This window comes from Exserohilum turcica, assembly GCF_000359705.1.
Source record: "Exserohilum turcica Et28A unplaced genomic scaffold SETTUscaffold_13, whole genome shotgun sequence".
Classification (NCBI taxonomy): domain Eukaryota; kingdom Fungi; phylum Ascomycota; class Dothideomycetes; order Pleosporales; family Pleosporaceae; genus Exserohilum; species Exserohilum turcicum.
The window spans coordinates 851,489-877,380 of record NW_007359948.1 but is presented as its reverse complement, the minus strand read 5'-3'; the positions used below and the strand labels follow the sequence as shown (position 1 = coordinate 877,380).

At 52.5% G+C, this 25,892-nt stretch overlaps 11 protein-coding genes across 11 annotated transcripts; 5 read left to right on the top strand and 6 right to left on the bottom strand.

The window, feature by feature from the left end:
* Positions 1–130: 130 nt before the first annotated feature.
* SETTUDRAFT_37831 (uncharacterized protein) lies at positions 131–676 on the bottom strand (the record flags this gene model as incomplete). Its single annotated transcript, XM_008024730.1, has 1 exon — positions 131–676. One exon carries the CDS (start codon positions 674–676, stop codon positions 131–133), a length of 546 nt encoding a protein of 181 aa, XP_008022921.1.
* A 1,016-nt stretch (positions 677–1,692) lies between these two features.
* On the bottom strand, positions 1,693–4,155 carry SETTUDRAFT_176023 (uncharacterized protein; the record flags this gene model as incomplete). The annotated part of the gene is made up of 4 exons (XM_008024931.1): positions 1,693–2,286; positions 2,342–2,866; positions 2,928–3,262; positions 3,324–4,155. 4 exons carry the CDS (start codon positions 4,153–4,155, stop codon positions 1,762–1,764), a joined length of 2,217 nt encoding a protein of 738 aa, XP_008023122.1. The 3' UTR covers positions 1,693–1,761.
* Positions 4,156–4,481: 326 nt separating this feature from the next.
* SETTUDRAFT_105045 (uncharacterized protein) lies at positions 4,482–5,259 on the top strand (the record flags this gene model as incomplete). The annotated part of the gene is made up of 2 exons (XM_008024930.1): positions 4,482–4,592; positions 4,648–5,259. The coding sequence occupies 2 exons, from the start codon at positions 4,482–4,484 to the stop codon at positions 5,257–5,259; spliced, it is 723 nt and encodes a 240-aa protein (XP_008023121.1).
* A 356-nt stretch (positions 5,260–5,615) lies between these two features.
* SETTUDRAFT_37828 (uncharacterized protein) lies at positions 5,616–6,326 on the bottom strand (the record flags this gene model as incomplete). Its single annotated transcript, XM_008024729.1, has 4 exons — positions 5,616–5,750; positions 5,807–6,113; positions 6,259–6,269; positions 6,324–6,326. 4 exons carry the CDS (start codon positions 6,324–6,326, stop codon positions 5,616–5,618), a joined length of 456 nt encoding a protein of 151 aa, XP_008022920.1.
* A 362-nt stretch (positions 6,327–6,688) lies between these two features.
* On the bottom strand, positions 6,689–9,060 carry SETTUDRAFT_167831 (uncharacterized protein). Its single transcript, XM_008024929.1, has 3 exons — positions 8,843–9,060; positions 8,632–8,773; positions 6,689–8,578 (listed from the first exon to the last, which is right to left on the bottom strand). Exons 1-3 carry the CDS (start codon positions 8,945–8,947, stop codon positions 7,065–7,067), a joined length of 1,761 nt encoding a protein of 586 aa, XP_008023120.1. The 5' UTR covers positions 8,948–9,060; the 3' UTR covers positions 6,689–7,064.
* A 264-nt stretch (positions 9,061–9,324) lies between these two features.
* Positions 9,325–10,107, bottom strand: SETTUDRAFT_26538 (uncharacterized protein; the record flags this gene model as incomplete). Its single annotated transcript, XM_008024686.1, has 1 exon — positions 9,325–10,107. One exon carries the CDS (start codon positions 10,105–10,107, stop codon positions 9,325–9,327), a length of 783 nt encoding a protein of 260 aa, XP_008022877.1.
* A 585-nt stretch (positions 10,108–10,692) lies between these two features.
* Positions 10,693–11,346, top strand: SETTUDRAFT_167829 (uncharacterized protein). The gene is made up of 3 exons (XM_008024928.1): positions 10,693–11,029; positions 11,079–11,123; positions 11,173–11,346. Exons 1-3 carry the CDS (start codon positions 10,838–10,840, stop codon positions 11,308–11,310), a joined length of 375 nt encoding a protein of 124 aa, XP_008023119.1. The 5' UTR covers positions 10,693–10,837; the 3' UTR covers positions 11,311–11,346.
* A 139-nt stretch (positions 11,347–11,485) lies between these two features.
* On the top strand, positions 11,486–13,604 carry SETTUDRAFT_176019 (uncharacterized protein; the record flags this gene model as incomplete). Its single annotated transcript, XM_008024927.1, has 5 exons — positions 11,486–11,847; positions 11,893–12,025; positions 12,071–12,635; positions 12,684–13,142; positions 13,194–13,604. The coding sequence occupies exons 1-5, from the start codon at positions 11,625–11,627 to the stop codon at positions 13,602–13,604; spliced, it is 1,791 nt and encodes a 596-aa protein (XP_008023118.1). The 5' UTR covers positions 11,486–11,624.
* Positions 13,605–14,405: 801 nt separating this feature from the next.
* SETTUDRAFT_46177 (uncharacterized protein) lies at positions 14,406–18,160 on the top strand (the record flags this gene model as incomplete). Its single annotated transcript, XM_008024753.1, has 5 exons — positions 14,406–15,110; positions 15,161–15,516; positions 15,566–15,717; positions 15,768–17,077; positions 17,126–18,160. The coding sequence occupies 5 exons, from the start codon at positions 14,406–14,408 to the stop codon at positions 17,984–17,986; spliced, it is 3,384 nt and encodes a 1,127-aa protein (XP_008022944.1). The 3' UTR covers positions 17,987–18,160.
* Positions 18,161–19,222: 1,062 nt separating this feature from the next.
* SETTUDRAFT_46176 (uncharacterized protein) lies at positions 19,223–21,359 on the bottom strand. Its single transcript, XM_008024752.1, has 2 exons — positions 20,463–21,359; positions 19,223–20,416 (listed from the first exon to the last, which is right to left on the bottom strand). The coding sequence occupies exons 1-2, from the start codon at positions 21,238–21,240 to the stop codon at positions 19,275–19,277; spliced, it is 1,920 nt and encodes a 639-aa protein (XP_008022943.1). The 5' UTR covers positions 21,241–21,359; the 3' UTR covers positions 19,223–19,274.
* Positions 21,360–21,863: 504 nt separating this feature from the next.
* Positions 21,864–25,494, top strand: SETTUDRAFT_147695 (uncharacterized protein; the record flags this gene model as incomplete). Its single annotated transcript, XM_008024926.1, has 7 exons — positions 21,864–22,704; positions 22,750–23,217; positions 23,262–23,656; positions 23,704–23,740; positions 23,896–24,774; positions 24,931–25,317; positions 25,399–25,494. Exons 1-7 carry the CDS (start codon positions 22,012–22,014, stop codon positions 25,492–25,494), a joined length of 2,955 nt encoding a protein of 984 aa, XP_008023117.1. The 5' UTR covers positions 21,864–22,011.
* Between the last annotated feature and the right edge of the window lie 398 nt (positions 25,495–25,892).

The window sequence follows — 25,892 nt, the reverse complement described above, 5'->3', positions numbered from 1 at the left end:
ATTCGAGTAAACGACGCGCGAAGGACGCCTTTATCTGAAGAGGCGTGTCCCCGAGCAACTCTCCATGCCGCCTGGGGCAGCACACGCGTGCCTCGTCACCCATGCCACAACCCCGGTCGATGCTACGAGCCTAGTAATCCCCGTATGGGGCGGCCAACCACTCGGCGACAACCATGGCTTGCTTCCCCAGATTCGTGTGGCTGTCGGTCTTCGCGCCGCTTACGTCGGTGGCGGTAAATGCGCCGACGAGTGCAACCGTAGCGAGTGTTTCATCCAACGACAGCCTCCGATGCCAGCTGGGCGTCTTGGACAATGTGTAAAGAAGAAAAAGGCAGAGAGGCGAGAGGAGGCCATCGCCAAGCAAAGCTCGGCGCACCCCGACTCGAAGCATGGCAAGCTTGCCAGGAACGGGGTAGGCCAAATGCATGTACCGAATAGTCGTGCCAGGGATGCCCGCAAGCTGTGCCGGACTTTGAGCGAAACATGGCAATGGCCTTATTGCCGAGAAAAGAAAAAAATCTTCCGCCAACCCTGGTTGGGGTGCATGTCGTGACGGGTTTTCGACCACGACACGGGCCGACTGTGTTGCATGTCCACCCACCCACACTCGCCCGAACAGGAACAGAAGTAGAAGCCGGATAGAAGCGTCCGCCGGGAGAATTTTCGGTAGCTTCATATTACGCACTACATGAACGCTTTCGGCGGCTCTGGGCATGGCCTATATACCGTAATATTACCATTGCGGCACACGCTTGCCTGGTACCCCACGGCAGGCGCCGGCGCGCAGCCAGCGCTATTTTGTTCCTGACCTAATGCCGGCACTTGGGAGACCGACGACGGTGAAAACTTCTCATGATGGTCGTGATGGTGCTGCTTGTGTCCACCGAGTACTGTTCCTACTGTCGCGCTTTGGACTCGACGCATCCGATAAGCCTCCACCTGCAGGGGCTGGGCGTGCTTAGATGGGGTGACGCCAAGGTAACGCGCAGGCTGATGGCGCGCCTGGGCAAGAGACGGCAGCAATACCAAGGGCGACGAGCAGGACGCGGTCAGCGAGGGCGATTCGCCCCAAGTCGGGGCGTGCAGGGCTGGTATAGGTGCATGGAGTCGCAGAGTGCGGCGACGTCGTCGACGTCGGAACGGGTGGAGAGGCTCTCTGGGGCAGAAGCTGGAGGTGCGGAGTTTGAACGGGCCGTTTGTGACAAGCTTGACATGTGTCTGTGTACATGTACGCGGTGGGTTCAGGTTGGTAGCCGTGGCCCGATCGGAAGGTCGCCCAACGATTTTTTGCTAATGGCACCGGCATAAGCGCTCACGGGCTTGCCAAGGCCTCTTTGCCACGCGAATGGCCCGTGCTCCCAGTCTTAGCCTAAACCGCGTCATGATGCTACTGTACCACTACACGACCACCACATCTCCATCCCACTGGCAGCAGTACACTACGCCTAGGTGTAGTCCGACGTTCCGAACCATCGGTCACCTGTTCACACCCTCTAGCACTAGTCCACGCTGGTCGCCTCCCGTGCAGCCGCATTCCTGCGCCCGTGGTAGCGACCCGCTGCTATCTACGCCACCATTCCAGCGGCATGTATCCTCGGGTGTCAATCACATGCCCAAAGCAGCTATCAGATGGACTACCAACGCCACTACCGCCACTCTTGCACACTGATTACTATACATACACATGTCTCATCGGTGTCTATTCAGAGATTATATGCATCTGCCTGCCACGTCTCGTCGCAACACAGCAACAAGGAAGCGCTACGCCTTGCTCTTCTTCTTGTTCTCCCCACTCTTCCTCCTCTCCTTCTTCGATAGCACCTTGCTTTCTTTTCCATCGGCGCCAGGCGTCGTCTTTGTCGCAACTTCAGTCGCAACTTCGACGCCTCCACTCTTCTTCTCCTTGCGACCCGCCAGCTCCTTTGCACTGACGTGGCCGTTCTTGACCTTGGGCGCTTCCTTCGCGCCCTTCTCGCCCTTCTCACCCTTTGGAATAACAGCCTTGGGATCCTTGCCCTTCTTGCGCATCGACTTGGCCTGGCCCCGTTCAATGTACTTTTGATCCTCCTCCTCATCAAACCCACCAAAGTCAGACTCCTCGTCGCTGTCAGCCCTAATAGGAGTACGGTCAACCACCTCCATTTCATCCGCCGTGCTGTTACCACCACCGTTTTTGGAAGCCTCGTTGGCACCAATGGCGTTGGCTGGTGTAGGTCCAATCTTCTTGAACTTGGCGACGAAGAAACCGTCAACGTTGTAAGTGTGGGGGTAGTACCTCCGAGTCATCTATCAACCCATTAGTATGTCTATTCTGGAGTCGGATCAACCAATGCTATCTTACCTTCATGGACGGGTGGAAAGTTTTGCCCCCAATCCTGGTGAATCCCTCTTTGCCAAAGGTAAGACCAGTCTCAACAAGCTTGACATTCGGCCGCTTGTTCAGCGCATACTGTACAACCTGCTCGTTCTCCTCGACCGTAACCGAACACGTACTGTAAACAATGTAACCGCCCGTCTTGGAGTGGTGGTTGACAGAGTCTATCGCAGCAAGAATCAACTGTTTTTGGAGGTGAGGCAGCTTCATGAAATCCGCCTCGGTCTTGTTCGTCTTGACACTGGCATCCTTGGCAATGACACCAGTACCCGAGCACGGAGCATCGAGCAGCACGCGATCGAAGCCACTCATGACCCTAGGGAACTCCAACGCAGAGTAGTGAGACACAATCACGTTTCTCGCTCCCAGACGGTGGATGTTTCCTATCAGACCCTTGGCACGGTCCTTGTTGGCATCGTTGGCGAAAATGCATCCCGTGTTCTTCATGAGTGCCGCCAAATGCGTCGTTTTACCACCAGGAGCAGCTGCCATCTAGAATTTCATACCATTAGTGTCGGGTTTCATACACGTTTAGACAACCAGTTCCACTTACATCCAATACTCGCTCGTTCTCCTGAGGCGCAAGAGCCATGACGGGCAGGAACGAAGAAGCAGCCTGCAGAATGTAGTGTCCGGCAAGGTACTCTGGCGTAGCACCGAGCGGCACCTGTGCATCGAAAATCTGCAGTCCAACCTTTGACCACTTGCCAACTGGTTCGAGCTGAACACCGCGGTTGATCAGCGACTGTGCCAGCTCTCGTCGGTGGGTACGAAGCGTGTTGGTACGGATGACGACGGGTCGCGGTGTTTCGTTGGCCTCGAAGAAAGCCTGAGCTTCACGCGGTGGGAACAGGCTCAGCAGCTTGTCTGCAAGGAATTCGGAGTAACCTGTTGTTTCGTTAGAATAAGAACAGGCAATTGGCAAGTCTTGTCTCATGTTAGCACGTACCATAGTAAGCGCAAATGTCCTTCAGAAGTGATGCTCTGTACTCTGCCCTGCTGCGACCCTCCTCAGCCAAATTCTTAAAGTCGTCCAAAACGCGAATCGTATCGGTGAGCCTTGTCCTCAGCAGCTGGATATCCTGGTTGACCAGGTTCATAATCGGCCTGCCCGCTTCATCCTCGTCGTCCTCGAGAATCTTGGGCCTCTCCCCAACAATATTGGTCTGCATGTTTTCTTCCAATTCAGCTTGCGCCTCGGCCTCCTCAATTGCTTTTTGCTCGTCCAGCTTCCGGGACAATCCAGCAATGTTGGCTGCTGTGAGCTTCTCTTCGGCGTCCTCGTCATCTTCATCGTCTGACCACATCGAAACGCCTTTTCTGATGTCGGTATCCGAGTCTACAATGTCCGAGTCGAATTCGTCTTCGTCGATGGACTCTTCGTCCTCAGAGGCGCTGCCAAGCGCATCGAGCCCGGTAACGTTGATGTCGTCCTCGTCCATCATGTCAGAGTCGTCTTCAGAGATGTCGTCTTCGTCGTCGTCATCGGATGGTGGAGCAGGAGCGGCCTTGGCAGCCTTTCCTTTGGCCTTTGCTCCATTGACGATAGCAGCAGCCGTCTTCACAGGCTTTACGGGCTTCCCAGCAACTCTTGTCTTGGGCACAGCTTTCGCCTTGGCCCCCTTTTCCCTAGCTTCCCTCGCCTCTCGTGCAGCTGTCCTGCTTCTCTTCTTGCGCTCCGGGTCCGCAGCGACAGGCGCATCTTTACGCTTCCTCGTCACCAGCGACTCGTCCAGGGGCTCAGGGATACCCTGCTTCTTCATGCGGCGACCTTGACCCATGGCGACCGATATTTGGCGAAAATTCTCGAGCAGACAAAAGTAGGGTGGTGGTGCGAGGTTGGGCTGCTCGACGGCTGCGCGAACCTCGAACTTTCGCTACGAGATTTTGGGAACTTTTTCCACGCTAGCGGACCTCCTTCGGGTTAGCGTGCTCTGCCCTGGTTCCAGCCCACTGTCCCGCATCTCTCCAGCGGCGTCATCGCAGGGGAGCTATAGACACGCACGAGAAACAAGCGCACCGCTACCGACTCGCACGGAGGACAGCACTCGTCTCTACAATCTCTGGACACGGGCCACTGCAAGCGATCGTCCGACCGTAGCCCGCCATGTCAGAACTCGCCTTCTGCAAGTCATTCCTGAGCGCCCTCGACGCGCGCCCCGTCAAGCTATCCTCGGACCACATAGCAGATGCGCGGCAATATCCTGCGCAAGGCGCCGTAAGATCTGTTCTCTCCTACGCCCACAAGACGCCTACTGAATGCATTGCCATAGTACACGCTGCCCCGCCTCCCACATCCGCCCCACCCACAGCGCCCAACCCCAAAGTCCACAGACGGCAACGAAGCCTCTGCCTCATCGACTTCGACCATTACGGTGACGCTCAAGCCCATGAAGCCTTCGACGCCCACAATCCCCCTCTCGGATATCGACCCCGCCAAAACATCCGTCTACGATCTCAAGCAGCAGTATGCGACAAAGGCCTCATTATCAGCAGCCAAGATCAAGATCCTGTACAAGAAAAAGCCCGTGACGGATTCAAAGATGTTGCTGGAAGTAATAGGCGCTGATGCTGGCGCCGACGTCGAGTTTGGTGTCATGGTCATGGCAGGTGCTGCTGCGGCTAGTAGCCCCGCCGCGGGAAATACGCCCGTGACGAGCCCGCCTGCGGTTGCGCCCCCGACAGAGAGTGAAAAGGGCCTGGCTAGCGCAGGAGAAACGTCTGGGGGCGCCGTGCCTGGAGCTAGTGCTAGTGGGAAAGAAGTTGTGGCGACAGAAGAATTCTGGGGTGATCTAAAGACCTTCATATTGCAGAGGATAAAGGACGCAGAAGAAGGTGAGAGATTGGTGGGCGTGTTCAAGAGCGCTTGGGAACAAAACCAGTAATTGCCATGTCTGAGCTGCTACCCCAGATGCCTCGGGCGAAAAGCATCGCATCAGGTGAGCAAGGCACCACGTCACATTAGGCTAGAGATACCAAAGACATGTCCATCAAAGAAAATTTGGCCAGTGCCTATCCTATCAAAGGTACTCCAGGCCTGACAGTGCAAAGAAAGACCCAGTAACGCTACTGCCCACGTATTGCATATTCAACCGTTTTCATTCCATTGCTGAGAACGCGCTATGACATGACACGCTACCAAATTAATTGTTCAACTTTATATCGCCGTGCCATCAACGACTCTAGGCATCCACCCATGCTAAGCCGTGCGACTCCCATGGGCCGGACAGGGAAGAGGCGCTTAACGGCCCTTGGAGACGCGGGTCTTGATGTTCTCAAACTCGATGTCGTCGGCATCGTTGGCCTGGATGTCGGCGGCGAGACCGTTGAGGGCGCGCTTGATGGCTTCCTTGGAGGACGAGTACATCATGCGAGGCTACACAGCGTTAGTTCACTTTGGGCTCGTCCGTCGGCTTCCTCGGCATCACGTACGTATTGTGGCGCGTCGTCTGGTGTCCAGCTGATGAAAGTGATCTTGCTCCTTGATCCCTCACCGCTTTCGAGATCGTACTCGACATCGAAGACAGCGTAGCGGCCGCCAATGCCCTCTTTGCCCTTGCGGTCCTTGCTCTTGGCGTTGAGCAGCTTCTCGCGGAACACGTCAAAGTTTGCTTCCTTGGAAGTCTCCTCGACGACAATCTCTTTCCAGTCGTCGCTAATCTTGTAGATGATCCACTTGATGTCCTTGCCGAGCTTGAGCTCGTTGAAGGCGCTGATGCACTCAGGCGAGACGGAGACACTGTGCGTGGCATTAGCACTGAGACAGAAGATTGTTGGAGGCATGCGCTGGCAGTGGGCCTAGGTGGAGGTGCAAGTGGTTGCGCGCGTCAGTCCCGGGCAGCGCCAGTTGTTCACGCCCGCGTTATCGGCATTGCGTAACGTACCCAGATTGAGCCTGCGAGTCTTGTTAGCACATGTCACTGAGCGGACAACCCTGAGCGAGGCTTACCATGATGTTGTGCGTGGAGATTCGGGGATGCGAAGGGAGGGTTCGGGGCACGAGGCAGCTTTATCAGTCCTGTGTTGCCTGTCAGCGTCGTCGTCGTTGTCGTCGTCGTCGTCGTCGTCATGGGCTGCGATTGCCGCGGTACCAAGAGGCAGCCGTGGATAGCTGCCTGGCAGGCAGCAGGAAACGGGCGCAGCTTACTTCAATGGTGAAAACTGACCGTCAAGTGTAGCTTGTATCCTGGCGGGATGCAGAGCGGAGGTGGAGGAGCGGTGTTGCTGAGGCTGAGGGAAGTAGTGGGGTTATTTTCAAGCGACGTACCTAGTGGGGTCATCCTGCCTCGCCCGGTTTATTACTTGACTGCGCCGCCACAGCAACCAGCTTCGGCCCAAGCCCCGGTCGCTCCCCTGCTGCCCAGCTGCCCAATGTACGTACACAGAAACAGGTGCATAAACACGGCCGCTGCACGTCATGCTGCAAATGTTTCAAACGGGTTCGCATTTCCTTCGTCGCTTTTCTCGTCTCGTCCTTCCCAGGACATCTTTCTAGATACACACAATATTGTACAATAAAACATCAAAAAAAGAACCAAAATGCCGTGCTTTTGAAGAACCATGAGGGAAGAGCGGAGACCAACTCAACATCGTGCATACATGAGCCATGACTGGGAAAGACGTAGGACTAAAGTCATTATAACGAAATGGGGGTATATGAAGAAGAAAACAGACGGTCAGGCTTCACTTTCTAGAAGCCCATGCCGCCCATGCCTCCCATACCGCCCATGCCGCCGGGCATGCCGCCTGCAGGGCCGGCCTTCTCCTCGGGCGCCTCGACAATGGCGACCTCGGTGGTGCCGAGGAGCGAGGCGACACCGCTGGCATCGACAAGAGCAGTGCGGACAACCTTGAAGGGGTCGAGGATACCAGCCGCGATCATGTCAACGTATTCGCCCTTGGCGCTATTGAAGCCCTTGTTGAAGTCGTTCTTGTGCTCGTCGATGAGCTTGCCAACAACGACAGAGCCCTCGGCACCGGCGTTCTCGACAATCTTGCGGGCGGGGTGGGTAATGGCGTTCTTGACAATCGTGATACCAAGTTGCTGGTCGAAGTTGCTGGCCTTGACGTTACCAAGAGCGTTAGCCGAGGCCTTGAGGAGACCGGTACCACCGCCGGGCAGGATACCCTCCTCAACGGCAGCGCGCGTGGCATTGAGAGCGTCGACAATGCGGTCCTTCTTCTCGCCGACCTCAACCTCGGATGAGCCGCCGACCTTGATGACGGCAACACCACCCGAGAGCTTGGCAAGGCGCTCCTGCAGTTTCTCCTTCTCGTACTCGGATGTTGTCGGGTCGTTGATGACACCACGGATCTGCTCGCAGCGCTGCGATACCGCGTCCTTGCTACCCTCGCCGTTAAGGATGACAGTGTCCTCCTTGGTGATGGTGATGGATCCAGTGGAACCGAGCATGTCGGGGGTGGCCTTCTCAAGCTTGATGTCGAGGTCGTCGCTGAAGACGGTACCGTTGGTCAAGACGGCGAGATCGCCGAGAATGGACTTCCTGTTGTCACCGAAACCAGGAGCCTTAACAGCAGCAACTTGGAGCTGGCCACGCAGCTTGTTGAGAATGCAGACGGCAAGCGCCTCGCCGTCAATGTCCTCAGCAATGATGACAAGAGGGCGGCGGAGCTGCTGGGAAGCCTCGAGCGCGGGGACAATGTCCTGGACAGCGGAAATCTTCTTCTCCGAGAGAAGGATGAGGGGCTTCTCAAACTCAACCTTGGCCGTCTTGCTGTCGGTGATGAAGTAGGGCGAAATGTAACCGCGGTCAAACTTCATACCCTCAGTAACCTCGAGCTCGTCCTCGGTCGTCTTGCCCTCCTTGACGGTGATGACACCCTCCTTTCCGACCTTCTCCATGGCGTTGGACAGAAGCTTGCCAATGTGTGTGTCGCCGTTGGCCGAGATGGTGGCGACCTGGGCAATTTCCTCGCTGGTGGTGATGTCCCGCTTGTTCGCCTTGAGGTATTCAACAACGGCTTCGACAGCGGCCTGGGTACCCCGCCTCAGGTCCATTGGGTTGCATCCAGCGGCGACATTCTTGACAGTCTCGGAGAAGATGGCGCGGGCGAGGACAGTAGCAGTGGTGGTACCGTCACCAGCAGCCTCGTTGGTCTTGCCGGCGACATCCTGGAGCAGGCGGGCTCCAAGGTTCTCGAATTTGTCCTCGAGGGTGATGGCCTTTGCGACAGTTACACCGTCTGGGGCTACGTTAGCGAACAATCTTGGAGACGGCGGATGGCGCCATGCGTACCCTTGGTGATCTTGGGGGAGCCGTAGCTTGACTCAATCAATACGTTGCGACCCTTGGGACCGAGGGTTGTTGAGACAGCCTTTGCAAGTGTGTCGACACCCTTCAACAGTCCTGCTCGCGCCTCGACGCCAAACTTGAGTTCCTGCAGCCTGATTAGCTTCCTCCTCTTCTGCTGCCGCTTATTTGGCGGGGTTATCTAGCAATGGCCTACCTTGTGCGCAAACCTCTGTTGCTGGAGGTTCACACTGGTGGAGCGAAGCTTCGAGCTCGAGTTTAGGGCCGAAGCCCGCGCCCGCGAAGCAAAGGCTCTTTGCATTGTGACGGAATTGAGATGTGAAGATAGCGGTAACGAGGCTCAAACAATGCTCCTAGACTCCAGCTCAATGCAAGATAACGGAGAAAAGAAGATTGGATGCAGAGGAGGAGTGTGGAGAAGAAATGGGCGCCGCCATATGTGTAGAAAATTCCAAGGAATCATCGAGAAAACGGCGCTTGGACCACATCGCGACTAGCCTCGGTTCTAGGTCTCCGCACTCCGTCTACAGCCTCACCTTGTACAAACTGACAGAATTTTTCACCATGTCTCGAGAGTAGTGCAATTGAGTCACTGTTTGGTTGGGTTACAAATGTTCAGGATTCAAAGAAGAGGATGTGGTGGATGCAGGCGTTTTGGGGCATGTACGCGCTTCCACGCTAACTCGCTTCATCAACCCTCTGGCTTACCAACAGCAAATCATCCTTGATCGACTTCAAGCCGACGCCGAACATGGAGAAAACTTCTCTCCGGTCAGGACCCAGTCCCACTACCCCATGGACCTTTTGCACGACTTCAATGCATCTCCAGACATGCAAGTGCTCTTCATCCAGCTGCCAGATCGTTCCCCGCGGCCCTGTGCTCAGTTCCGTGAGCATTCTCGTGTTCTTGGCGTTTATAACGGCCAGCTTCGCTTTAGGAATCTCTTCTTCAAGCGCCTTCTGCTTTTCAATTTTGATCTCCTTTTTGCTTTTCCCTTCCTTTGACACTTCTACCACAAGCCCTTTTTCTGCGTACGCTGCAGTGGCTTTACTTCTCATGGGATCTCTCCAGCTCAAGGCCACTTCGGGCGCGTCGTTTTCATATGTCAAATGGTAGTATAAAACCTTCTCACCTTTGCCTATGAGAAGGTTTAAAGGCCTTGAGATGGATGCATTCGGTGGTGGCCAGCGCGTATCACCAAAAGGACAAGAGTTCTTCTCCTCTGTGGTCAACTTCCTCTTTTTTCCTGTATCTTCTTTCGGTGTCGCCGCTACCTGTGCTGACGTCGAAGATTCCTGGTCCTGCGCAGCCGCTGGCACAGAAACTTGCATGGACGCAGGACCATCGTCGTCATAAATCGTTCGATCGAAGCTGGGTATTTGCTGTTGGCCAGGCTTGGGCGCGGCACGATTCTCCCGACCATAATTCGCGAGCGGATCACTCTGACTATCAAGTGGCATGCTGACACATGAAAACGACTCTTACAAGAAAGCCAGCGACCTCACGCAGCGCGTTTTATTCCTTGTTCTGTGGGTCTTGTTTGCCTCCTACATGTGACATAATAGCTTACAAAGTTGTTATAAACGCCTATTTACGGAATCCCAACGCGTTTTATGGAATAGCAGATGATTCTTGAATGTTTGGAACACATATGCAGCCCCACCACATGTACCACATGGATGACGGAGTATGACGGTCCATTGTTCAGCGATGCGATTGTCTCGAAGCACATTACAGGCAGAGCACGCGGTCACGCCTGTTCACACGGAGGCTGTGTCCTCAGCTGTTCACGGCAGACAAAAGACGAAAAATTGGTCCTCAGCTGCAGTCTGTCAGCTGATACCACCGTGCATGAACATCGCCTTGTACAGTTATACTATTTGCCACCAGCACCTTGCATGCACCTTGCATGCACGAGGCAATTTGGCCTCCTCTCGAGGGTGGAGAGTCCAGCATTCTCAGTCGCTGCCATCATGAGTCACAAGGCTGAGGCCGCTCATAATCAAGCATATAGTTTCATCCTCAGCCTTCCATCGCTGGCCCCCGGAAGAAAAACATTGAACACACACAGAGATAGAGTCAGCCTACCTTCGGGGTCCACAAGATACGCAATGCACTGCCAGCCCTGCTGATCTGCTGTGCCTAGTACTGAGCCACCACCAACCAACAAAGAGAAGAAACGACACCCGAATGCAGCCTCGCAGGCTGACCAATCCTGACTTGGAGCGCGCGAGGCAAGTTCAGCGCACGCCTACTCTCCCGTCCTCGAAAAAAAGTGGACGCGTCCAGGATTCGTATACAGCATACAATGATTTTGGGTGGGACAAGATTGAAGAATACCTGAAGAGTAAATGGCCAAATTGGAATTTCAATGCGACAATGGTATGCCATGCACATACGATGCAATGCACAAAACTGACAAGTTGACAAGTTTAATGCCAAGTGGGTATTCGAAGTGCCGGAGAGCCTGACGGAGGTGAGTCTGGCGCCCTCAGGCTATGAGCGCGTGATTAAACGAGTTTCAGGTTGACCGGAGAGAGCTGAGGAAACGAAGAGATGCGACTAAACGAACGAGGAGGCCTTCAGTTTCTCCGGAGCGAGCGCCAGAGCGAGAGCGAGAGGCAGAACAAGAACAACAGCAAGATCCCGCTTCGACCTCATAGCAGCAGTAAGGAAATATATGTAAAGTGTTAAGTTGCATAGTTGGTGTGATTCAATCAGTTGCGCCCTGTGTGGAGGCTGTAACACCGGTATGCGGAAGTGATCGATCATGGGTGACGCGGGGGCTTGGATCGCCCTGTCGCCTTGCATGTGCAATATCCACGCCACCCAGGCGCAGCAAAATCAGCCTTGCGACACTATATTGTATTGGCATTTGAGGGATCAATTCTTCCTTTTCGTTCCTCACGTCACTACAATCACTACTGCATTCATCATCATCAACGTCAGTATTGTGCCAACATCAAACAGCGAAACGATGTACCCACTACCGATCGAGTTACAGAATTCATACCGTGAGAGCAGCAGATATCCGGAGAATCTCATACCGAGTGGAATTGCGACGTATAATTCAAGACTAAGCGCTTATAAGAAACGACTTGATGATGCTGAGGTTGATCTTTGTCTGGTTCCTAGCGAAGACGAAGTTGACGAAACCTTCGAAATTCCCATGATTGATCTTCAAACTGGTGATGGGAAAGGTAAGCGATTTTCTAGAGTGTCTAGAGTGGTACTAAAGAGCATAGTGCGGGACAAGAGATACATACATACCCCAGCAAAACTCACTGACTGGCTCGGTGTTACGACTGTGCAAAACACAAACGATCCTAACGCGCGTTCGCTTAGCACGCGAAAGAAGGATCCAAAATGCCGCTTCATGTATGACCAACTGTCGGTTTCCTCGGTATTATACTAATTGCATAGATACCTGTACGCGGAAAACTCGCGCGACAAATTGAAAACAACCCGTCAAAGTCTATGTGAGATCATGTCCTACCACCAAGTCATGCCCGTGTATCTGGATTTTATGCTGGTCTTTGGCGGGCAAAGTGATGCCAGGGACCTTCGTTTCAGTGGTTTTCACCAGCAGATACGCCTTAGAAACCCTGTAAATGGACACGCAGCTCCTGAGTTAGGTCGAAGTGGAAGGCAATTCCAGCTCTGCTACAACCTGAAGGGTGTACAGTTCAAGAAACCTAGTGAAGAGCATATCAAATTGGATGAGTGGTCGATCCGGGACGCCGCAATTTACCACCAGTTCGATGTAGAGTACGGGACCACACTCTGGATCGTCACCAAGGGCGGAAGAGACATATTAGATCGTTACCTGGATATGGTAGGTCCAACAGGCCGACCAGAAGACAAGGGGTTTCAGGACGCGATTGCTTGCTTTCGGTCTACACTTGTGACCCATTTGCTTTACTGCCATTGGTCAACGGAGGATTGGAGATGGTACATTGTATGGCTTGAGACAGTGGTTGAGAAAGAAGTAAGCATATACGCCTATATGTTATAACAAGCTAACGTCAAAAATCAGAGTGCCATGGCCGTGAACGGCCTTCATGGAGCAGGCTATGCTCACAAGGAATACGAACCATGGGACATACAGGACTTGCAACATTGGCAGGAGGAAACCAATACGGCAGTAATGGCCCTAGAAGCGAATTCTAAGAATACGAGGTCACTGTACAGCTTCTACGAAAACCTGACCGCTCGAAAAGACTTTCCCGATACGTTAAGAACGGCATCCGAGGACTACCTGCATGCGTTCTTTTCGCAGCTTCATGAAATCTTGGGCGACTTCGATACGCAAATAACTCGCGCCAAACTTCTCGCGAGCATAATCAGTGACAGAAAAGAACTCGTATTGCAGCATCTGCAAAGTCAAGCGTCAGAGAGAACAGAGCAGCTGAACAAGAACCTTGAGCGCGAAGCTGTGGTCATGCGTATCATCACGATCGTTACCTTGACCTATCTGCCAGCTACATTTGTATCTGTAGGTTGAAAATCAAATTTACGTCCCCTGGCACTAGCTAACCTATGTTAGACTTTATTCAGCACTGACATCATTAAATATCAAGACCAAAATCAAAGCAGTGCCGACTACGAAAACGGGTCTTTCTCTCAACTCGCTATGAACCGCTGGCTCCAAGTCACTATACCGCTGACATTTCTGACTCTGTTTGGCGCCTGGTCAACATTTCGCTTCTGCGACACCACCGCTGGACCGCTCACGATTTCTGAAAGAATGAAGCGCATCATACCTGGTCTGAATTCATCGGCGACTCCCCCCAATACAGATGAGTCGACTCAACACTACTCTGATGTAGATACCCGAAGAGAAGCGATCAAAAACTGGGTACACTATGTTATGAAGCTCGTCAAAAACATGCGCTGGCTCCGTAGTGATCGCACTACACTGCCATTCCAAGAGAATGTGGCCACCAAAATAGGATGATACAAAGCTACATTGTAGATATACATAAAAAATAGATTTGGATTTGGTCTTTTTGCATCATATTCACTCCTTGGTCCCTTGGGTTAGACTTCCATATCATAGAACGAGCAGAAGGCATGCACTGCCACCAGATGGGTCCCAAAATACAACACGTGTTTGCAGCTGGGGGTCGAGGCTGAGAAGGCTGGAGTGCGAAGCCATGCCTCGAATGATGAAGCGGGGTCGGTGGCGCTTAGCGATATTCACTGACCCAGCCTGACCTGTCAATGTATCGTTCCCGAGATTACCACCTTCCACTATTCCCTCTCGAAAGCACACTTTTTCATCACAGCCTTTATCGCAAATCATAATTGATCTTATATTGCACGTTTACACTATCTATTGTGTAAGTTTACTCCTACTCAATCGGCAATTTGCGGTGGTGGAGCAAAGATTCAGCCTTGTTGCATCATCCAGGTTGTCAGCTTGCAGCAGCCACAATAGGTCCTTCGTAGCTCTATTGGTGAGGATCCCAATATGGAGCTTCTCCCGTATTGCCTGGCCCTGTTCTGGCCCGTCGGATTTTAAGAGTCCAGTGTCCCGCCTGCCGTCTCGAGGCTCCAGAACCACAACCACTTTTCCATTCTACAACCACCTTTCTGTCACCACGCGCATTCTTTGCACAACACACTCAAAAATCGTAGCGGCCCAAATCTCAGCACATCTTTACCTTCGGTGCGTTGAGCACTACTCGAACATCAGCCTCATCTGTTGTCCTATGACGCCATCGCCAGCCTGATCGCTGGTTGGAACCACGTCAGAATGCAGAACATATCTCAAGAGCAAAGCTATCGTACACGTATTGAGGATGAGTTCAGGGACCTCTTAGCTTCGAAATGGACGCGCCGGGTTGCATGCCAAAACGAATGCTGGCCCCCAAACTCGTGCAGCTGCCGGCGCACAATCGTCCACGTACATGCGCTAGAGGCATGGTGGAAGAAACCAGCCTCAGAGGGTGCCAAACAAACCAAAGCCCACCGGTTTCTAGAAGAAATGCGACTGCCGCCTCACCTAGTTTTTCCGCTCAATTATCAGGAAATCTTGACCGGTGAACAGTCCTGTCTTCGTGTCCTCAGCCTGCTCATTACCCAGGGTCGTGGTCATCTTATCGACCGCTTTTACTACGCCGACATGAACGACAGATATCTTGTGCGCAGCGCAAGTGACACAAACCTCCGTGAGAGTCTACTCGGAATCAAAACTCTACAACCGAAGGATGTGGACGTCATTGTGGAAGAATTCCACAGAGACAAATGGGCATACTGTCCCATGAACTTGACCTTGTACATGCATGCTAACCTACATGAAACAAAGGTCATACCGCCCTTTTGTGTGAAGATCAGACTCACAGATAAAGGAGGTACTGCATCTATATATTGGGTAGCGGTGCAAAAGGACCTCATCTCGGACGATGCACTCGCCTATGCTTTGCGGAATTCAGTCTACTACGATGAAGATTTTGGCGAGGTATTCATTATGTAAATTGTAAAGAGTTTCATCTACTGATAAGGTTCTAGTGCTATTGCATGGTTCTCAAGTCATTCTGCGGCAATAAGAAGCACGATTTTGAACTGGAGAAGCAGGCTTTTTCCGGCCTGCACTCAAGGGAAGACGTGCCCATAGTGCAATACTTGGGCTCTTATACTCACGACTATGGTGAAGGCGAAGAAATGGGAAAGACTTACAACCTACTATTGGAAGCTGGCGATCGCGATCTTTACCAGTCATGGGCAGATGAAACCAATGTTCCCCCCGTGCGAGCACAAGAAATTCTGCGAACATGGAACTCAATATTCGAGGTTGCCAAGGCTATTCGGCATGTACACCATCCCGTGCTCCGTCGAGGTGGTAGGAGGCCGTGGAAGTTCAATGGGTATGTACCCCAGAAATATTTTTTGACCATCATGACTGACACCAACAAGCTGGCACGCAGATATCAAGCCGGATAACATTCTCAGCATACGCGGAAAGCTGAAACTAGCGGATTTTGGGTTCTCAAGTTTCGCGCCAGTACTCGAAGGGGAACATGGCTCAGTTGTAACAAAACGAATTAGGGGGTTCACGGATACGTACGGTAAGTCAAGCGGTCTACAGTTCTTCGGGGAGAATTCTCATACTTTCTAGGCGCACCTGAGTTGTATCGCATGAAAAATCCTGATGGAACGCTTTCCGGGGTCTCACAGACGATCGATATTTGGTCTTTCGGGTGTGTGTTATCAGTTACAGCAACTTGGATTGTTTTAGGATTTCAAGGAGTGCGGCAATATGAGCTGCTTCGGCAGTCGTCACCTGCAAACCGCAAAGACGGAAACCCCCACGACCGGTTCCACGACGGTTCAGATGTTCTTCCGGAGATAAGGCAGTGGCACAACTTTCTGCGGGGACACCTGCGCCATTCAGATACCACAACAGGTGAGGTATTGACCTTGATAGAGAACAACTTGCTTAAAGCGAGCCCAACGGAGAGGCCTGACTCAGAAGAGCTCTGCAAGATGCTAGAACATGTTCAAAATGTGGCAGAATCCCAAATCGCCAGTCTTCAAAAGCACTCCAGGGATGCCGACGATATGGTTCTCAAAGCACTTGCCGAGATGGAAGAGAGAGCTCAAACCCAAAAGTCTCAAGACACAAAGGCGGACTCAAAACTTCTGCAGCTAGCAATACCACCAGGGGGCATCAGCCAAGCCAACCCTCGAAAGCGGGCGTCAATGCAATCTCAGAAAAAGGAAATTATCAAGAGCAAGCCCCTAGGTCAAACGGCGTACCGCAAGGAAACAATCAAACAAGAGCTAGGAACGGGCGACCCTGGTCCTTCTGCTACCAATCCAGGGCCCCAAGGGCATTCTAGATCTATTGAGCAGACTGTGCCCACTCTACCTTCGCTGACGCATATGTCGAGTGTGCAGCAATATTCCCATGCACCCCGTCCTTACACACCCGAATCCATGGCTACAGAGTACAATACACATTTGAAACAACATGCCAAGAGACTCACGATTCCGCAAAGCAACATTCCAACAGTCGAAGTTTCCGCTCCTGAAGGATATATCTCTGATGACGGGCATATGGATGAGCCACTCAGTGCTGCGACAGACCCGATAAGCATCGGTACAAGCTCTGATACAACTACCCAGCTGGAGCCTGTCGACTATAGAATGACAAGAAGCTTTATAGGATCTTATTCAGACAGGTTTCCTCGTGAGGAGCAATCTATGGGGAGTCCGCGCTCGGCTGTGCCACTCGAATCCATAGATGACATGGAATCTATTCTGCCGCCTGTACTGGACTTGAAATACGACATCTGCCAACGGAGAAGAATCCTTGATAAAGAAAAGTCAAGAGGACTTATCAAGAAGATGAGCAGCAAGATGGGCATGGAGACGAGAGCACGTGATGACAGTCTTGAAGAAACGTTCATCGACCATCGTGAGCTGGTAAGACTGCTTGGGTTCTTTCGAGTGTCTATAGCTGATGCGTAATAGGTATTCGTCATCGACAATGGCTGGACAATGTTCGATCACTGGCCCATTTTGACCTTTGTCGCTGAAACGCTCGCCCTGAATGTTGCAGGCGTCGACAGAAACGGTATCGACATCCGGTTCACAGTTGACGGAGACACGCATGACAGACAGCGCCTCAAAGGCGATTCCGGCCGGCAGAAACTAAAGAAGGCTCTGAAAGCCGCATGGCCTGAGCCAAATCAAAAGGACAACGCAACCACAAATATGTCATCGATTTTCAACAGCATCTACAAAGAATGGAAGCGCAACGGCAAGCGAGCCATGACTCTGTACGTCTTCACAGACGGAGAATGGACCAATGCGAACCCCTCAGCCATCCACGCCACCATCCTCGACTTTGCCAAACACGACAAGAAGAAGACTGGCAACCGCCACTTCAGCATCCAATTCATCCGCTTCGGCGAAAACGAGCTCGCGAAACAGAACCTAGAGTATCTCGACGACACGCTCTGCACGAAGCACAACCTCCGCGACATCATCGACCACTGTTCGTGGCGCGCGCCCGTCGCCAAAATCCTCAAGGGAAGCATCGAGGGCGTGCGCGACCAGCACAGAGATGACGAGCCGGCTGTTGAATACGAGTACGCGGCTCTCGTAGAGAGATTCCGCAGTTTCAACACGGGCGCAACGGATGTGAAGAATGGAGAGCCTACTACCGCGTCGGCGCTAGGTCTCACGCTTTCACCATCGCTGTCTCGCTCGCCGTCGAGAATTTCCAGTCGCTCGTCTACGAGCACGGCGAGGAAGAGAGAGTCTTTTCACGTCGAGACGGTGAGATCTCGATCTAAGCGCTTTTCTGGACCGGCGTTTTCTATGCCTTGAAGATTTCGTTTCCACCTCTCCTCCGCGTTTTGCCATTCAAGTATAGCTGTTGTGTTTTGCGACAGTTTTGTGTACGGCACTACAGTCTTTCTCTCTTTTTCTCTCTTTCTCTTTCTCTTTCTGTCTACTTTTTTCTTTTCCTTGTTTTCTCTCTATCTTATCTTATGCTACCTCACGACCATATACCCCCCCCCCCTATATACCCCGATTCCACATTCCACATTCTCCTTTTGCTTGTCCCTCACCCTCTCCATTTGTTCCCTTTTCAAACTTCATTCTAGACCGTTTCCCCATGTCCTACTCGTCGCATTTACCGCATGATACCCCATATATCTCGCCGTTTCTCTCATCTCTCCTCCATCTCTCCTTACAGATACCCATGTCTTCAACGGCCGTGTACGATTTCCATGTTACGAATCATGTACTGTCTCATTTGATATACCCTTTCTTCACTTAGTACATGTCTTATTTATCAAGCGTTTGGATTGGGGTCATGGTGGGAACAAGACGGATGATTGTATTAATACTACTAATAACTAGTTTCCTTGTTACTGAGCGAGTAGCATCATATTGCACGTGTTTTTTACATACCCATTTTTTTTCTCGAATACGCTTTATATCGTTTCTTTTTTCTTTGGCATCTACTTGGTTTGCAGAGGACTAGCACGGGGACTTCTCAAAGTAGAAAGAGGGAGTTGTATGTAAGATATAGAGAGGAGTAATCCGCCTACACTGATGGAAAGAACCATGATTTCCACAACGTCAATCTCAATACATACTTGGATGAACCAGAAATATTTTCAGTTTATTCTACATTGTAAATCGTGACGTCTCCGATGGGTGGCGGCCCATCGGAGATGCCGGAGGAGATAGAAGCCAGCTTGGCAGAAAGAAGAGAAGATGCGACGCGCTCCGCTTGTGCATACGGATAGAAAGATATAGGAGGTGAAACAATCGCGCTCCTAGTTAATACTATATAAGTAGAGTTACTATACTACCTTAATAGACTACTACATATTAGGGTAGTGCACGATGAATTATAAATAAATAAAAAACTTTATAGTAATAACAAAAAGAAGTATAGGCTCTTAAAGAGGTGCCTATGAAGTTTAGGCTATTAGTTAAGTAAGAATTTAACTAAGAATAAAATTACTTAGTAGTCTTAGCGTCTAAGAACATTAAGGCTCTAGCTACTAAGAGCTAAGCAATAGATTATGTACTTTATTTTTTCTATCGATTTATATGACTAGTAGGTAATAGGAGCATATCTGAGTTTGTTAATCTATAATTACTCCTTCTCCTTCACGATAAAATAGGAAATCGTAAATTGTGGCGAATCATCCTGATCACCCGACTCGGATGTCTCCTTACGACGAGCAAGCGCCAGACTGTTTCCCGTATACCTAATACTCGGCTCTTCAATCTCCCTCACGCCCTCCCTCAAAAACCGGCTATGTCGTGACGCCGTCTCATCGGGGTCGGATACATATGGCGAGGCAGCATATGTGCGGACAAGTGGCAGTGGCTCCTTGATGATATCAGGAGGGTCTTCTCGTACGAGACGGCGCAGCAGGTATTTGGACTGGCTTGATAAGACAGGTTTTCCGGGCTGGTAAGATTCCACGTGGTGAATGGGCGGTGTAGTATTTGCGGGAGTGATGAACTGGTAGGATCTGAGACGTGTGGAGGGCCTATCACGGCGGTTTCTTTGGCCAGAGGCAAGCGGAGAAGTGGTATCTACTTCTCTAGGATATGACTGAGAAGTTGTCTTACCGAACTCCGAGTTGGTGGATGTCTCGTCTTCGTGTTTGGCTGAAGGTTCGGATACCGATGCTTCCCCAAGACGTGAGGTCGTTTCTGGCTCAGTTGCTTGATGCATTCCGGTAGACTGTGATGTTGGTGAAACCGAACCTAGCTTCTGTGAAGTATAGCGTACTTGAATACCAGTACCCAGGGCCTTGTTTTTCTTGCGATTAAAAGCTCGTGGATTTTTCTCTTCCAATCTTGGGAGCGTGGCCGGATCAGGGAGTGTCCGCTTCCGCACCGTGGTATATATGGTGCCTTTGACAGCGGCACCGCCCGTTGGACCCTCAATCCATACGTCGTAGATGCTTCCATTTTCCAGCGTCTTCCTTTCTAGGCCACAGATGCGCATCTCCTCGTCGCAGTAGAGTGGGGCAAGATTGCGATACTCCATCGACTCGACGACTTGCTCTCCCTGAGTATGCGTCTTCAGGTGGCGGTTGAATGCTTGCAACATGAGTATCAAGGAGAGCGGCCCATGGACCAGGAGATTTCGATGGCCTTCAACATTGCGGGCAAAGTCGGGATCGAGGTGGATAAGATGGGCGTTGAAGGTAAGGGCAGAGAAGCGGAATAGGAGGTTGCGGTCAGGAATCATGGTATAGGAGTAGATAGGTTTACCAGGAGCTAGGGTAATTAGCAGATGGCCCACATGCCAGATCAACGTACGCACGATCTAGATACTTTATAGGCGTCACCTGGCCCGCCTTGATGGCGCCGAGTTCTTCAGTGCTACGTTCCTTGAGAAAGACCAAGTTACGCTCTTCTTTGAGAAGGGCATCGCCCCAGTCGTCGTCACTGAGCAGTTGGTTCTCAAAGAAGGCTTGGATTTTGGGCAAGCCACTGTCCTTGCCCAATCGGTCATAAAGGGCGCTGTAGCGTTGCTTCAGGGTATCGAGCCTCGCAAAACGTCGCTCAATGGTGACGAAGATTTTGGCGGCGTCTCCCTGGCCGCGCAGTTGGACATGCTTGATGCGCTCGACACCTGTCATGGGGGTGTCTCTAGCGAAGCCGTTCCTTTTGTTAAAATAATCATCCGAATTCAGCTTCAATGAGCCTCCAGCCCACATGCGGCGCACCCAAGGGCCGCCCGGACTGTGTGATGCGTCTGTGCCGTCCGGAAGCAGGTGGTCAGTGGGTACCGCTGGATTGAACCATATCAGATGGTGGCCGACAGGAAGTATGGGCTTATGGCTTGCGGGTAGAGAACAGCATTCCAACGGCAGGAAACCCATCAGCGTCTGCGCGAGCCTGTATTCAGGCGGGGTGGTCAAGTGATCGGGAAGATGGATGGCGCCCCGCTGCAGCATCTGGTCGCGCAGCTGCGGGAACCATTGTGCATCGTCGGCGCTTGTTGATGCATGTCGACGGTGCAGAATGCCGCGCCACTGCAGGCGACGCGAGATGGCGGCCCAGCTGGTGTGTCGTGTACAAGGCGTGTAGCGCAGCATGGAGGCGAAGAAAAAGTGTGAGGGCGCCTCAAGGAAGCTCGGAAGCGCATAGGCTGGTCTTGGCAGGCCAATGACGTCCGCGACGGGGTGGATGGGGCCCCAAGTAAGCAATAGTACATGTGATTTCCTACATGGTACGCGCATCGCCTGCACTGTTGTTGCTTGACAATTATCATCGCCGCCCGGCCATGGAACCGGCGCGATGGTGGTCACGTGCTGCTGACATGGCATTGCCGTGCCACTACGCCCAAGGCGCTGGCGGGACCCACATGGCTCACACTGAGGCTACACCTCTTCACCTGTCATGGGCCATGGCAAGACGCATCTCGGGATATTACCAGCCACCTGCTTTTGCGTGCGAGTGTGTTTTCCACGGTCACGGGCCTTGGCGCGCGTGACTGATTGGCTGCGCTGGCTACGACGGGCCCAGTGCCTTCACGCCAGCCTTCACCGTATTCTTGCAACCGTCGACGCCTTCTTCCAAAACACTCTCTTCTCTGCTTGGCCGTGTCTTCAGTATGTGTGCTTCGTACCGAACCTGTGGGTCGATGTTTCCTTTGGCGCCCCGAGTGCGTTTGTTATACTAAGCCTCCAAAGCACGCAGCAATCGCGACACCAGCGTCACACGCACACGCACCAGGTGACGGTTGCCCTGACTGTCCATATTGAACCACCGGCATCCAACACGTATCACGTAGCCTTGGGTCTTTGGGGTCCTATTAACCAAATCTTCATGTCCCGGACACGACGTGCACGGTTAGGACCAGCATCATGAAGCGCCTCGAGTGCCCCCTGTGCAGCCTCACCGTGCTCTCAAAAGATAGCTACTTCCTCCAGTTGCATTTTGAGCAGGCCCATACCGCCGGCTCTCCCTTCGCTGTCAAAGATGATCCAGAGCCGTTACCGCCTTCATTGCGGCCCAGGCCTGCCCCAACACGCAATCAGCATGAGGACACGCCTTCTTCCAGCGAATCCGATGACTCTGACGACTCTGACGACTCCGATGACACGGAAACTGACAATTCTGACGACCCCGACGAATCTAGCCAGGAAGAAAGAACTGTCAAGCCTCCCAACTTGGACCGTCGCGACTTTATTCCTTCTTCTGCCTCTAAAGATCGTATCGATTATCACAGCACAGAGACTTCATCATCCAACAGGAATACTGGAAAATATCATTCACGCCATCGATCCGCTACTATGCACAGCTCATCTAGCACCAGTCGCTCGCATAGGCGCCGTCTTAAGAGTACGTCGGTGGAGCACCCCGTGGATACAGACACATTCGACGCCCCGAAGAGGTCCGAGGGCCACAGTCGCAAACCAAGAAAACACGGCCACCGACGCAGGCGAAATACCAACGACAGCGATAAGACCACCATTAGCAGAAGTATCTTGAGTTTCAACCCCTTTGCCAAGTCTGACAAGGATGTCAAGCCACCAATTAAGAGTGCTCGCCTTGGGGTAGGTTTACTGTTCTCGGTGCCACCATCTGGCTAACGTCGCTAGAAATCTGAGCTTGGCCCTTATGCGTGGGAAGAACGCATGCCTAAGTGGCTCCACAAACAGCTCAGCGCCGGCCCTGAGATTACCATGGTCAACCGCATTGGGCGAGATGGTCGCCTTATCAAGCACGAGCACGTACAAAATGAGACGGCGGGCATCATACCCATTTTGGCCCAGCTATCCGCCCTCGACCGCACGGTCAAGCGGGCATACTACTGTCACCCGTCCACGCTTCACGTGGGCAAAACGCCCCACGAAGGTGGTTTTTGCGGCTATCGCAACATTCACATGCTGCTGTCGTACATTCAGGGAGCTAAAGCGCAGGGTCATGAAGAGTTCCCTGGCCGACTACCAACCATCCTGAAGATACAAGACCTCATAGAGGATGCTTGGGATAATGGTATCAACGAGATTGGCCGCATTCAGACTGGCGGTATTCGTGACACAAGAAAGTACATAGGCACGCCAGAGGTATGTACTCCCTGCTGTATTCCGACTCAGGCTTACTGTTATAGGCCCAAGCTTTCTTCCTCAATGCAGAGATCAATTGCGCTGTTGAGCAGTTTAGCGACAACAAAGATCGCGGCACCTTGGCCCACGAAGCGCTCCTTTCTGCCATGGAGCGATACTTTGCCCGAGCAGCTGCTAGCGACGGGTCCACCGTGTGCAAGACCCTCTTGCCCCCCATTTACCTCCAGCAGCCGGGGCACTCGCTCAGCATTGTTGGATTCGAACGCCATTACGATGGCAGTTGCAACCTGATGGTTTTCGATCCCATGTATTCTACCACTCCCGCTATGCATAAGTTGCTTGGACGCAAGAATATCAGGACGGCTCGGCCAGAAGTCCTGCACACATACCGGCGCGGATTTAGAAAACTTAAGAAGTATGCCGCTTATGAAATTCTCATGTGAGTCTTCGTTTCGCCGTGCTCCACCGTCTGCTGACTGATCACAGGCTCACGGCAACACCACCCTTATTCCCTGCTTGGGATGTATGAAACCTACCCTATCATTCTTAGCCATATATCTAGATTCCCAGCACCTTTCACAAACATCACTTATGCCTCCTAGCGCTTGGCTGGAAACTTCTGAATCCGTCTCCGATTTCTGGGGTTGAAACAGTTTTGGCTAAACATACGCTTTGTAGGTTCTTCGTCAATTTCCCGACTGTCGCTTCGTTTACGTCTTTTTCCGTGCTCGAAGTCTTGGATACGATGTTTACCCCGAAGACTATTTTCTACCAAGTTTTCCATGGCAGCAGTACGGCGGACTTTGGTCGTGTGACGATGCTCGCTTCGCCAGAGGAGAACCGCTAAATGCTCTCACGGCGATGGCTCTACGGCGTATTACGGGCGAGGGAACCTCTGCTGGTTCTGGCAATGGCAACAGTCCGACAAGCCCAACTAGCTTCTTCACAAACAGCTCTTTCCAGCATGTGCCGGCGTTCGAACAAGACTATCTCCCGTCATGGGCAAACGAACTTGACAGCACTGCGAACGGCTTTGCTCGCCTGTCGCAACCCACTAGCCACAGTTCAGCCTTCAACATGGGGTCTTTGAGCGCAAGCTTGTCTCAACCAACGGCCATGAAACCGCATCTATCGCTCCTGACAGACGTCGGCAGGAGATATCCCGGCTTTCCCACGCCCCTTTCGCCCACTTCGAAAGCAAGAGAATTATTTCCATCTCCGACTTCGGATGGCAGCGACGTAGCCCCAACACCCGGCACCCAGAGTTCCGCGGTGCGCTCTTTCAGCCCCATGAGCTTCGATGGCTCGGAAATGTGCGGTCCCTCGCGTCGCTGCGACTCTCACAGCTATGAACGCTATGCATCACGCATGGGTCTTATCGACGCCATACTCGCCGAACAACAACCCCACAACAACGCATCTTGCACACCTTTGACCTCACCCAAGAGCACTTCGGGTCTCGCTACGCCGCTAGCCAGTCCATCCCGCTGCGTATCACCGCGCGTAGCCATGCTAAAGAAACTCACGAGTAAACAAGACACACAACAACGACAACAAGTACCAGCAGCACCACCGCCATCTCCCAACTCCACCACTACGCCAGCCCCAAAACTCGAATTCTACCCTACAACCCGCAACCTCACCGCCCACCTAGTCTCATCATCATCATCACCACCACTACCACCACCACTCCTTGTACCCCCCACCCCACAGTCCACACCCCCCTCCTCCTCCTCCTCCTCCCCCGCCGCCATCCCCATCGCCAACGGCATCGAATTCGAAACAACATCGCCCATCGACCCCAGCGGCACGATTCTGCTCTACACGTCGAACCGCAGCGTAGCCTCCGGCCTCTTAGGCGTCCACCCCCTCTCGGAGCACCAAGTAGCCGAATACCGGTTCTGGCGGCCCTGCGGACGCCGCTCGTGCGGCTTCGGGTGTGGTGGCGCCGACGTGGGCGAAATGGCGGCTGCAAAGCGCTTGTTTCGTGATGTCGAGGATCTAAGTCGTGAGTGTGAGGAGGCGCGTAATCAGCGTGGTAGTGGTAGTGGTACTGGAGTGCGCGCTGCGAAACAGAGTACCCGCAGTGGTACTACCGGTGTGTTTCTCGATGGTCTGAATGACGACGACGACGACGATGATGTTAGTGTGAGCGCCGAGAGTAGCGCCAAGGGACGCGAGACTTCCAGGGCGAGTATCTGGGCTGGAAGGCGGCTTGTGAGGGACTGGGGAAGTTTTTTGCAGGGCTGTGAGAGGGAGGGTGTTGCGCCTGTTTAGTTTTTCTTCTTCTTCTTCTTCTTCTTCTTCTTCTTCTTCTTCTTCTTCTTCTTCTTTTTTTTCTAGTTGGCTTGATTGCCGAGGGGAATAGGAAAGTAGTGTTGTATTGTATTGTGTTGGTATTTTACTCTGTTCTGTTCTGTTCTATTTCTCTTCTCTGTCTTGCTTTCTTTTAATCGTCTTGCTTCCTCTTCTCACTCTCGACTTGAATCACACACGTCTTTCTCACCACCACGACGTATACCTGCACATGCACATGTACATGGCGCCACGGCTTCTTATCCACACGACTGAGATACTTCACGTTGCACGGCATTCATAGCATATCCATACACGATAGAAAAAAAGTGTTAATATTTTTTTTCCCAAGGGTATCAGATTAGACCTTTGCTGTCCCA

Coding starts and splice junctions, on each gene's coding strand:
- SETTUDRAFT_167831 (XM_008024929.1), bottom strand. CDS start 8,947: ATGCAAAGAGCCTTTGCTTCGCGGGCGCGGGCTTCGGCCCTAAACTCG. Junction 8,774..8,842: donor AACAGAGGTTTGCGCACAAG/GTAGGCCATTGC, acceptor ATCAGGCTGCAG/GAACTCAAGTTTGGCGTCGA. Junction 8,579..8,631: donor CTCCCCCAAGATCACCAAGG/GTACGCATGGCG, acceptor ACGTAGCCCCAG/ACGGTGTAACTGTCGCAAAG.
- SETTUDRAFT_167829 (XM_008024928.1), top strand. CDS start 10,838: ATGCAGCCTCGCAGGCTGACCAATCCTGACTTGGAGCGCGCGAGGCAA. Junction 11,030..11,078: donor GGAATTTCAATGCGACAATG/GTATGCCATGCA, acceptor CAAGTTGACAAG/TTTAATGCCAAGTGGGTATT. Junction 11,124..11,172: donor TGCCGGAGAGCCTGACGGAG/GTGAGTCTGGCG, acceptor AACGAGTTTCAG/GTTGACCGGAGAGAGCTGAG.
- SETTUDRAFT_46176 (XM_008024752.1), bottom strand. CDS start 21,240: ATGCTGCGCTACACGCCTTGTACACGACACACCAGCTGGGCCGCCATC. Junction 20,417..20,462: donor GCCTATAAAGTATCTAGATC/GTGCGTACGTTG, acceptor TAATTACCCTAG/CTCCTGGTAAACCTATCTAC.